We start from the raw sequence: 12565 nt of genomic DNA, 5'->3' as shown, positions 1-12565 counted from the left end.
TGATGCTGCAGCCGCCCGCAGATAAAAGACCCGCAGCGCCGCTCTGCAGGCAGAAAACGCGCAGCGGGAAGTCTGCGGCTGCAAAACCTCCGCAGTAGAAATATAGAGGAATCATCTGATTTTTGTTGCTTTTAAGGTGATTCATCAAAAGATAAAAAAAAAATCTGAATTACTTTCAGATTTACCTCCAGAAAATCTATTATTATTATTATTATTATTATTATTATTATTATTATTATTATTATTAATGACCTCATTATTTTCGTCCCGCAGGATCTGCGTGATGGAAGCGTCTCTGCCCTCAGTTAACCGTTTCCCTCCCGGCGCCCCGCTGGCGGCCTGCCTGGCTCTGCTGCTGTCCGTGTGTCTGTGGCTCCGGCGCCGCGGGGCCGCTCCGGGCCTGCCGGGGCCCTTCGCCTGGCCCGTTATCGGGAACGCCGCGCAGCTCGGCAACACGCCGCACCTGTACTGCACCCGCATGGCGAGGAAGTACGGCAACGTGTTCCAGATGCAGCTGGGCAGCCGAACCGTGGTGGTGCTGAACGGCGACGCCATCCGACCGGCGCTCATCAAGCAGGGTCTGGACTTCGCCGGGAGGCCGGACTTCACCTCCTTCCGGTTCATCTCCGACGGTCAGAGCATGGCGTTCGGCACCGTCTCGGACTCGTGGAAGACGCACCGCAAACTGGCGCAGTCCACCGTCCGCACTTTCTCCACCGGGAACCCGCAGACCAAGCGGACCTTCGAGCAGCACGTCCTGGCCGAGTTCAGGGAGCTTCTGCGGAGGTTCGTGGAGAAGACGCGGGCGGAGCGGTACTTCCAGCCCGGCACCGACCTGGTGGTGTCCACGGCCAACGTGATGAGCGCCATCTGCTTCGGGAGGAGGTACACCTACGAGGATGCGGAGTTCCGGGAGGTGGTGGGCAGGAACGACAAGTTCACCAAGACCGTGGGAGCGGGGAGCATCGTGGACGTGATGCCGTGGCTCCAGTACTTCCCCAACCCAATCAAAACCATCTTCGAGGACTTCAAGAACCTCAACCGGGACTTTGGGGTTTTCATCCGGGATAAAGTCATGGAGCACAGGAAGTCCATCGAGTCGAGCGCCATCAGGGACATGACGGACGCCTTCATCGTGGCTCTGGACCAAATCACGGAGACCGCGGGTCTCTCCTCCGGGAAGGACTACGTGACCCCCACCATGGGGGACATCTTTGGAGCCAGCCAGGACACGCTGTCCACGGCTTTACAGTGGATCGTCCTCATACTGGTCAAGTAAGAAACTTTTACATACTGGATATTTGAGCTGAAACAAAAATAACCTGGAAGTCCAGATTGGCTTTAAAATCAGTTTTCATTACTTTGATTTTCTAGATTCTTGTGAAACATGAACATTAATTACCCCTAACTGATAAAAAGCATCTGTTTTGTTTAAATCTCAGAACATACCTGCGTCAATTTCCATAACTCAGGAAACAGGTGTTTTTTTTTTGTTTTTTTTAAAAGAAGAAATCTGAAAGTTTATCTGTTTGTCAAGCCCTGATTTTAAGGTTTTAGGTGTTTTAAACTCGGCATCTTAAAAGATATTTACTCCGACTTTGGTTGTTGATTTAATCATAGATTTAACATGTCAGTTATTTTCTACTCTGAGATGTGTGACACATTTTAGCACCACTATAAACCTGCAAGACGATAACGATCCTGTCAATTTACTAGTAACTTAAACTAATCTGAATATTTACAAGCTTCCTCTTGATAGACTGAAATTAATTACCGTGTATTTTGAAAAGCGTTTTTCATCCCTATGACATCTCTATGCCTGTTTCCTCCTCTGTTTTTTCTTTTCTGCCTCCATATTTACCCTCAGCATGACTCCAATCGCCTTTTTTTTCTGGCGCCCCCTCTCGCCGCAGCGCCCCTATGCGTCACATTTAGTGCATTCTCACTTTGAGCCACTTGGTGCAAATTTAAGCAAGTTTAATTCCATGTGTTTTAGATGAAGGTCAGTGCAGGTCAAGTCAGGCCTGATTTGATAAACTTTAACCACATTTTAAGAGACTTCTCGACATGTTTTTAGTTTTCAGTCTTTTTGTTTTCACTTTGCGGGGAGCAGCAGCTGATCAGCTCACGCTGCTTCCTGCTAACCCTGCAGAGACATGAGGAAGTGTTACTGCATGTGTCTAATGCAAGGAGTGAAACTGAACACTGGTCAAAGTGAACAGTCAGCTGTTTGCAGTGAGGGACTGCTAGCGCGTTTATGTTATCGGTTTTTAGAAAAACGGGTTAAAGCTGCAGAATCAAACTTTTATAAAAAACATATTTATCACATATTTGTTAAAACTGTCACTATGTGGTAACAGTTTGATATGAGACAGATAATTTGTGAAAAAACTGAAGCTCCTCTGCCTCCTGCCATTGCTAACAAGAAACAACCAATCAAAGAAAGGAGGCGGGTCTTAGCGCTGTCAATCATCCTTGCTCCTCCACTGCTACTACAGCTTCTTCCTCATATCATAGCATGCTAACTAGCTAATGAAAGCAAGGAAAACAGTTTTCCTGTAATGGACATGCGTTTCTCCACCATTAGCATGTTTAGTAGCGCATTCACGAGGTTGACTGACAGCATCAAGCCCCGCCTCCTGGCTCTGATTGGTTGTGTTTGGTCTGGAGCGGTGCAGTTTTAACAAATATGTAAAAAAGCATATATTTTTTGTAAAAGTTACACGCTGACGTCTCACCTTCAGGTATCCTGAGATCCAAACGCGTCTTCAGCTGGAGGTGGACAGAGTCGTGGGCCGGAGTCGCCTGCCGTCCATCGAGGACCAGGCCGAGCTGCCGTACGTCATGGCCTTCCTCTACGAGGTGATGCGCTTCACCAGCTTCGTCCCGCTCACCATCCCCCACTCGACCGTCACAGACACCTCCATCATGGGCTACGCCATTCCAAAGAACACCGTCATCTTCATAAACCAGTGGTCCATCAACCACGACCCGGCCACGTGGTCCAACCCGGGGACCTTCGACCCCGAGCGCTTCCTGGACCCCCAGGGGGCGCTGAACAAAGACCTGACCGCCAACGTGCTCATCTTCTCGTTGGGTCGCCGGCGGTGCATCGGCGAGCAGCTCTCCAAGATGCAGCTGTTCCTGTTCACGGCGCTGCTGGCGCACCAGTGCCGCATCGCCACCGACCCGGCGAAGACGCTAACCCTGGACTACAAGTATGGCCTGACGCTGAAACCGCACGACTACGCCATCGCCGTGTCTCTGCGGGAAGACATGACTCTGCTGGACGCTGGTGCCACTCAGGCAAACGAACAATCAGCAGAATTACAGGCAAAAGATTAAAGATTAAAGGCCACAGCAGGGCCTGCAACCTGCGGCTCCGGAGCCACAAATGGCTCATCGGACCTAAAAACTAACCAAAAATGAAAAACAACCATTTTAGTACAAATATAAAAACAAATGCTGAATTTTTAATAGATTTCCATTTTATTCCTGCAAAAAATGGAGAAAAGAAGTCAGCTGAAGCTAGCTGTAGCTCAGCCAACTAGCTATAGCTTAGCCAGCTAGCTATAGCTCAGCCAACTAGCTATAGCTCAGCCAACTAGCTATAGCTTAGCCATAGCTCAGCCAACTAACTATAGCTTAGCCAGCTAGCTATAGCTCAGCCAACTAGCTATAGCTTAGCCAGGTAGCTATAGCAGCCAAAGCTAGAAGCTACACTGCAAAAACACAAAATCTTATCAAGAGTTTTTGTCTAATTTTAAGTGCAAATATTTTAGTACACTTGAAATAAAACAAAACTAACTTAAAAGTAACATTTCAGTAAAATATAAAAGCTTGCTTTAAGTCAAAACTACAGCAGATTTTTTCTGGAAATTAGACAAAAACTCTTTGTAACACTGTGTGTTTGTTTTTGCAGTGTATAGATGTTAGCTTCTGGATTTCCAAACAGGACGACACTGAAAGTACCAGATTAGGTCAGTTTTTTAAAATTTAATTTAATTGCATTTTCCATCGTTTAAAAAAAGTATATCCATCAGCTTCATTTTAAATCATAAAAATATAAATAAATCGGTGATTCTTTAAACTGACAACAAATTCCCTAAAGTAGATATTTGTCTAAATTTCTTAGTTGTTTTTTCTAAAGTCGTGCAACATTTGCGGCTTTAAATGATTTTTTTGGCTGTTCTGAGAGGCTGCAGGTCTAAGGACTCAGAAAATGAAGAATAAATATGCAGTAGATATGTGGAAGATATGTGGAAGCAGACATTTATTAACACCTCTAGTAAATTATATGTAAACAAAATATTTCAAATGTTAATATAATCGGACTTGAAAGTGTAGAAAAATCCAGACTTTTACCCGTTTTTCTCACCACAGAGATTTCAGATCATCGTTTTTATTTAAAATCATCTGACATTGTAGAAATCCTGCCATGACTTAACAAGGTGTCCAGGGTGTTTGGGAGAAAAAGAGGCCCACAGCATGACAGTTCGTCCACCGTACTTAACATTTTAGAAAAAAACACCTTTTTCTGTTTTGGCTTCACTCGGTTCAGATTTACTAAACGAATAAAATGTTGAATTTAATTATTTGATTACTTGCATTTTTAATGTATTTCTACAATTAAATTAAAAATATGCCAATATTTTTATCCGATTAATCATCAGAATAATCGATGAATCTCTTACTAAAATGATCATTAATTGCAGCCCTAGGCTTTAGAAATGCTAAAAAATATGTAACCTTAAGAAAAAAACACCTTAATTTATTTCACAGGGATAGTTTTGATTTCATTAAGAAGCTAATTTGGTTGATGTGGGAGAGTTGTAGTCGAGCTGAAGGAAGGATTTCTCTAAATCCTTTAGCGGCTGCAGGAACAGATAGTTTGACTTTCAGACTTTGACCTGAGGTGCTGATAAATGCGTCTGCATCTGAATTTGTAGCTGCACTCTGGGTGTTTCTGCGATGGCACATCTGTTCTCAACATTAGTCAGCCGCAGCGAACGCCTGCAAAGCGTTGATTCGTCAGAGCAGAGGACTGCAACCAGCTGCTTCACAACCAGAAGACAGTCTGGAAAAGCACAACGCTCACAACGAAGCTCTGATCATAAACAATACTGAGCTGCTGCATGATTTATCCCTGCAAGCTGGAAAGAAACTGCACACTGAAGCCTTTATTGTTGCTTTGCTACCTGGAGAAAAGACACTTTATCTGCTTAAATAACAATATAAATGTTTCTCAATCGTGTATCTTTGTAACTGTGATGAGCCAAACTGCAGAGACTGAGGGACGAGCTGCAGCTGCATGAGCTCCTAGCTTCAGCTCTGCGAACACTGAATGTTCAGTAGCAACGTGTAAATTAATATATTATATATGCCGGTGTATTTACTCAGGAAGAAAGACTCAAATACTATTTAATCTAATATATTCTTTAACTTTTTACAGATGCTGTTGTGATGAGACGGTCAGCTTTCGCATGTAAGCAGATATTAAAGCAGTGTTACTTAGCTGGACGCTCGCTCAGTCAGGAAAATGGATACACATTACAGGCACGCACTGCAAAAATAGAAAATAATACCAAGGGTTTTTGGTAAGTTTCTGGTGCAAATATATTAGCACACTGAAAAAATGGCAAAACTAACTTAAAAGTGATTTTTTTTTAGCAAGATTTAGAGGAGCTTGTTTTAAGTTAGTAATTCCTTAATATTGAAGAAAAACTACTAGTTCTACTGGCAGATTATTTCACTTACAACAAAACATTTTTCCCACGTTATAAGTGAAATAATCTGCCAGTGGAACTAGAACTGGGTTGCTAGGCAACGGCTGGGCTTGGCTGGCGTTGCTAGGTAACAGTTGTGAAGTGAAATAATCTGCCAGTGGAACTAGAACTGGGTTGCTAGGGAACGGCTGGGCTTGGCTGGCGTTGCTAAGTAACAGTTGTGAAGTGAAATAATCAGCCAGCAGAAATAAGCACTTTTTAAAATCAATATCAAGGAATTATTGACTTAAAACAAGCTCCTATTTCTTGCTGAAAAGTTACTTGTAAGTCAGTTTTGTTTTATTTCAAGTGAACTGAGATATTTGCACTAGAAACTAGACCAGAAATACTTTGTGAGATTTTGTTTTTGTTATTTTTTGGAGTGCAGGGCATTAAAACTGCAGAAACTGTATGATAGAAAATGTGAAACTGACACTGGAATCTGGTCCAGGCCTCGGAGTTTCACCTCCTCGGAGTTTCACCTCCTGGCTAAAGCTCGGCTCATTTTGGGCATTTCATGTACGTTTGCACAGGAATCTGATTCTGAACGTCTCACACATCAGAGGCTGACGCAGAGATCTACGGGCTCCTGAAGAAGCCAACCTGATTCATGTAAATTCAGTGTAACTGCAAAATGTAAACATTTACAGGTATAGAGAAAACCAAATAAAATGTTTTTATCTACAGCCTGTTTGGTAAGCTTCTTTTTTCTGGACCCATGCTGCACAAAAATAAAATATTGGAGACACAATTTGGTTTTTAGACAGTTTAAATGTTTTCTGTTTAAAGCTTATCTGAAACCAGAGGCCTAAGCAAAGCTAAGCTAACAGCTCTGCTAACACTCTGCTCCATTTTTGAGCCTCAGATAAAGTGATTTTAGACATTCCTTTAAAGATGTCGCCATAGAAAAAATGTGCTTTTATTCAAAAAGTGTCACACCAGCCAACCAAACATCCTGGAACTCAGTTTGGGTTGCTAGGCAACGGACTGGGCTCTGCTGTGGTTGCTGGGTAACGGCTCAGCGCCTCCTGATTTGTAACTTTACCTTCAGAAGGTTTTTGAAACGTGTTATTTAATTTTACTAACTTGTAACTCGAAAGATAACTTTACTGAAAGATTCAGAAACTTATTTTAAGTAAATAATTATTTAATATTGATGAAAAATGACTTGTTTCACTGCCAGATTATTTCACTAAGACATTTTTCCCATGTTATAAGCAAAATAATCTGCCAATAGAAATATATTTTTTTCCATCAATATTAAAAAATTATTTATTTAAAAAAGCATCCATTTCTTGCTGAAAAGTTACTTGCAAGTTAATTTAATCTTTTTTTCAAGATATTTGCTCTAGAACAGGTGTGTCAAACTCCAGTCCTCTGCTGTGCCGCAGTTTTTCGATGTGCCTCAGGTACAAAACACTGGAAGGAAATGGCTTAATTACCTCCTTCTTGTGCAGATCAGTTCTCCAGAGTCCTGCTAATGACCTAATTATTATATTCAGATGGTGCAGCAGAGCAGAGCTGCAGGGCAGTGGCCCTCCAGGACTGGAGTTTGACACCTGTGCTCTAGAAACTAGACAAAAATATTTGGTAAGATTTTGTGTTTTTGCAGTGTAGGTCAGTTCTGTCTTCTACTTTTAATCCAAATAAATTTATTCAGCTTGTTTCCATTTCAGTTTTCATCAAGTCAACTGGAAATAACCTGAATTTAGATGTTATAAAACCAAAACTGTCATGTTTGATGCTTTCCAAGAAGTGCTGAGCTGCAGGCGGGAACAGAAAGGGAAATGTTTCTAAGATCCTGCTGCCTGTTCTGCCTTTTGTTTTGTTTTTTTATCTCAGCCTGCTAGAACATCCTGTACTCGTTCAAAGTGAGGCACGTAGCTGCCGACTAACCAGAGCGTGACAGAATCAGACAGTAGATGGCTGCTGATACCGAGCAGCTTTCTCTCTCTCTCTCTTTTCCCATTTTTACAAATCCAAAAGTAATTCCCAGGACTAAACAGCCCCTGGAGTCATGTGTGGCAGCGCTCCAAGCATAACCTTTATGAATGGGAGTGAAAACATTGTTTTCATTAGTCAAACTGCAATACATTACAAAATGCTGAGCTGAAACATGGAAACTTTTTACTCTGGATGCTAAAGTATTCCCACACCTTTGACTTTTTTACACTATGTTTGTATATTGTGTGTTTTTAAGGTCAAAAGCTGCGTTTCTATTACAAATGTGCACAAAAGTTTGACAAAGGTCAAACATTTTTGCAATTGTAGTGTTTCCATTAAAGCTGCAGTATAACTTTTAATGAGAAACACATTTCTTTGCATATTTTCTTGAAACTGTCATTATATTCTAACAGACCAATAAACTTTAAATTCTAATTAACATTTAACACTGAAACTGGAAGACATTTTAAATATCCAAAATAAACAAAAAGAAATACTATTAATTATGAAGTCGCTGTAAACTAAATAATAATAATAAAACAGGTTTATTTAAGACCAAAGCAACAGGCAAAAAACATTTTAAATCCAGTTTTTGGTACAAAGAGAGAAAATACAAAAATGATTAATCATGCAAAAGGAAATAATTGAGTTTGTTTTAATTTATCATGTGATTGATTTAGTGCTTAATGAAACAGGGCAGGCCCTGATCAAGAGTAATGTTTAACGTAACGTAAAAAGAGCTGAATATAAATGCACTTTTCAGAATCTTAATGGTGAAAAAATAAAAGTTTTTTTATTGTTGGTTTGTTACATGAAATACACCTCAGTTTGTGGTTGAAATGTGATCAAAGGGAATCGAATCTGTAAAAGATGTTTCAAAAAACAAAAGAAAAAAAGAGGTTTGCTACAGAATAAGCAACAATAGTTTAAAGTAAAACAGATGGAAAACTTGAACGTCTAAGAGAGGTGATGGATTAAAAATAGAAAATTTAAAAATAAAAAAGTTTAAAGTGCGCGTGTTGTTTGGAGCCCAGTTTTCTAATTCCAATCATTATTGTGTTGACTAACATGGACTTACTCCATTCTGTATGCTAACATTAGCTACAATTAGCCAAAATGGTAAGGTCACCTTAAAGGCTGTCCGTAGTAGTGTGTATGGCGTCAACAACATAGCTTTAAATGAGCTAAAATGCGTATCTTAGGTGTAAGTCTATTGTTAGCATGAGGGCTATCACTAGCATATTGAGTCACTAGCAGGTTGATGCTACCAGTAGGATGAGGGTTAGGGGTTGCTGCACCATCACCAGGCTACGACAGGCCCCAATGAAGATTACAGAGAACATTTTACTGTTTAGACACAAAGCCGTTCTGTGGCGCTACATTGCAAAGCAACTTGACATGATATTGCATGAATTGGTTGTTAGACACATCCTATGTCATCACAGCTTAAACCTGTCAAGTCTGCATTAGCCAGATTAGCATGAGAGTCTGATATACGCTTGCATCTTGCATTGGCTGGAGATAAAACACATGCAAGTTGTGTAACTTCAGCAGAGCTCAGCTCAGGACTGAATGTGTGGATGTGCAGCGTATGAATGATGGAGGGTATGAGGTTGTGGTATTCAGACAGCGGCTGATGGAGGCTGAGAAATGTCACAGCAGGGCTGAGACTGGGATTATTTGAAGTGAGTCCTGAACAAACAGCAGGTCTAGCCAGAAATAGTCCAAAGCTGAGCAGAGGGGTTGACTTTGGGTCAAGTTCAAAGCGTGAATACACTCGTTATGAGCATTACTGTCATATTTTATTTTATTTGCACTGCTGTTTTCTCAGGGGGGAGTGATTATACAAAGGCAAACTGCATTGTGGACTTTCTCTGATTCACACAGGGACATAACTACACACAAGCAGGGATGTAAGTTATAATTAACGAGTTAATCTAAAGTGGATTGATCTTATCGACCGAGTAACGGTTAATTGATAAGCGGACATTTTCTTAAAAGTCCGAGTTTTCTCTGTCGTCAAGTCTTACCATAACAAAAGAGCGACATTTTTCATAACATGCTAACGCTACTCCGTCAGCAGCTCGGCTGAATAAAGCACTATAAAGGTGAAACTTTAGGTTTTTGAGGATTTAATATTTCTAAACGGCATAAAGTGCATGTTGTACCCGACACTAGGCTGTTCGGACCGTTTCTCTTAACCGTTCTAGTTTGGCGCCTCCGCCATCTTTGTTTTTTTTCGTTTCATGAAGACCAGCGGCGCCCTCTGCTGGATGGCGGCCAAACTGCAACACTCTAAACGGACTTAATTGGAACTAATTTTAACCTAATAAACCATTAATTGTAAGTGAATTGATTGTTTTCATCTTTAACAGATAGGGTCAAATATATAAATGCGCCATAGACCATAAAAATAACAAAAGTATAGTCATATTATTACGACTTTATTCTTGTAATTTTATAACTTTACTCTCAAAATTGTATTTATTTTTTTAGTATGGCTCAGATACTACATGTTTGTTTCTCAAACAATCAGATTGAAAACAACAGAGCAAATTACAGCATGAAATAAAAAATTTTTAAGTAAATAAAAATATAGAAATTTTAAACCTTGTTTAAACAAGTTTTAAGGATACATTTAAGAATGTTTGTAACAAGTTATGTGTCTTAGAAAAGTTAAGAAATTTTTCTTTTAATTTTCAGTACTTAGTTAATGCAAGTGTGTCTATTGTTTTTTATCCAATTTTATTTTTTCAGAAAAATGTAAACATATTTGAAGGCATGAATTTTCAATATTTAGAAATGAATTTTTGTGTTTTCTGGTAGGAATCTGTAAAATTTTAACTTTGTATGAATTTTGAAATTTTCCTTTTGTTTCTTATTTAGGGTGCGTTCACACTGCAGCCTGAAAAGACTCAATTCCGATTTTTTGGCAATTCCGATTGTTTTGCCAGAGCCGTTCACACTGCCAGAAAATGTGACCTGCATGTGTTCTACAGTGTAAACGGGCAAGCGACCTGAAAGTGTCCCGCATGCGCAGTAGAGGGCGCCATAGCGTCAGAGTTCTCAGTTCTGCCAACCGCCATAAAAAGAAGAAGAGCTCAGTGTTTGCGGAAGTAAACACGGAGGCTAACGGTGGAGCTTAGCTTACATGTTTGAAGTTGTTGTTCGACCGGAGCAGCATATTAACAACTTAATCATCATTATAGTCCGTCATGGTTGACGCAGAATAGTTTGATTTGTTGAGAATCAGTGATGTTCAGTTCTGATGAATGCGACCTGGACGTTATGTCGCATTTGAATCGGACACGGGTCACATTCGAAAAAGAATCCGACCTGTGCTGTTCACACTGCCATGAAAAGATCAGATACAGGTCGCATTACGTCAAAATATTGGAATCGGTTCACTTCAGGCTGCAGTGTAAACGAACCCTTAGACTCACAATCACAATAAAAAAATAAACCTAAAGCTGTAAAAAATTCAGAGTAATAAACTTGGAAATTAGTTTAACAGGGATAAAAATGTGAAATTTTATGTTAAGTCAACTTGATGTTGTAAGGTAAAAACTTAACTTTAAAAAAAAATCTCTTAACTATTCATTTGTAGTTTAATATAAATGCTAAAGACAGCCAAGTCAACTAAATTAAAATTTAAGTAATAGCTTTTATTTAGTGTTTTGAACTCAACAGGTAAAGTTAATACAACTTAAAGGGACAGCATTGTGTAATTCTAGGCACATAGAAAAAAAATTATAGCATAATTAAGTAACTTTAGTTGTAAAAAATGCTGCATATATCAAATATGACTAAAGAAATTTAACAACGTAATTTAATGCCTTAAAATTGGACCTCTGTCTCTTTAAAAACGTCTTCCCTTTCTGAAGCTCCGCCTTCAGGAAGTCATCCGAGCATGGCTCCTCTATTAACCCTTTATCAACGTTTTTACCAGCGATGCTCTGAGAAGCAGCTCATATGTAGCCCAGCAGCTTCTCAGTTCCACCAGATGTTTGCTAATTGCTGCTGGCTAGTCTGATGGAGCTGAGTGGGGGAGGAGCTGCACCTTGAAGGCGGGGCTTGGTCCAACCAGGCGTTTTGTCAAACATGCATGAAACAATCAAGGTTTGTTCTTGAAGGAATAACATTAAAACATGATGTAAAGCTAAAAAGGTGGATTTTGCATAACGCTGCCCCTATAAATGAGTCAGCAAATTTATTTTAGTGTTGAAATGCATTCGCACAAAATATGGCCAAAAGAAGAATAATGTGCATTTCTCCATGCAGCCAGTGTGATATGTGACAGAAACAGGCGAGTGACAAACGCACCTCAAACGACCAATCAAATATGGCCGCTGGATGAAAATTTGGTGCTGCAGCAGAGAAAAAATGGGACGTAAAAGTTTAATGGTGCAGCTCCTGAGTCCGTTTGCAACATCTGGCCCCGCATCTGCAGACACCACAGCCGTCTCGACCGAAGTGCTCGATTAAAGGAGGCTTATAAAAACAGGCACGAAAGGTGAAGTTTCCATTACTGTATAAACAAACACCTGCGCCGATTTGGGAAGCACCTATTTAGAGATGAAACATGACTAGACCAGTGGGAGGCCGGCCCGAATCTAACGCAGCAACAAACTCCCCGCTGCCCTGGCACACAATGTTCAGAGGCGAATTCTGCACGACACGACCGGACTTGTTACTCCATGATGACTTTGGATGGAGATCAATTTGGTTCAACATAAAAAATTATAAACTGTGCGCTTTAATTACACGCTGGAGATTACAAAACATGTTACTGTTTTTTTTTAATAAACAGCAATAAAACAGAAAAGAACACAAACAAGGCGGGAAAACGATTCCTT

The 12565-nt window shown here is 40.4% G+C and overlaps 1 protein-coding gene across 1 annotated transcript; it reads left to right on the top strand.

Moving 5' to 3' along the window:
- Positions 1 to 6451, top strand: cyp1b1 (cytochrome P450, family 1, subfamily B, polypeptide 1). Its single transcript, XM_008430003.3, is given in 4 exon segments — positions 1 to 136; positions 274 to 1275; positions 2745 to 3290; positions 3292 to 6451. Coding segments are annotated over 3 exon segments (1599 nt in total). The 5' UTR covers positions 1 to 136; positions 274 to 283; the 3' UTR covers positions 3353 to 6451.
- The last annotated feature ends 6114 nt before the right edge of the window (positions 6452 to 12565 follow it).

Source organism: Poecilia reticulata, chromosome 15 (genome assembly GCF_904066995.2).
Source record: "Poecilia reticulata chromosome 15, P_reticulata-male-v2, whole genome shotgun sequence".
Classification (NCBI taxonomy): Eukaryota; Metazoa; Chordata; class Actinopteri; order Cyprinodontiformes; family Poeciliidae; genus Poecilia; species Poecilia reticulata.
The sequence above is the reverse complement of the archived record's forward strand: the minus strand, read 5'-3'. Positions and strand labels throughout refer to the sequence as shown.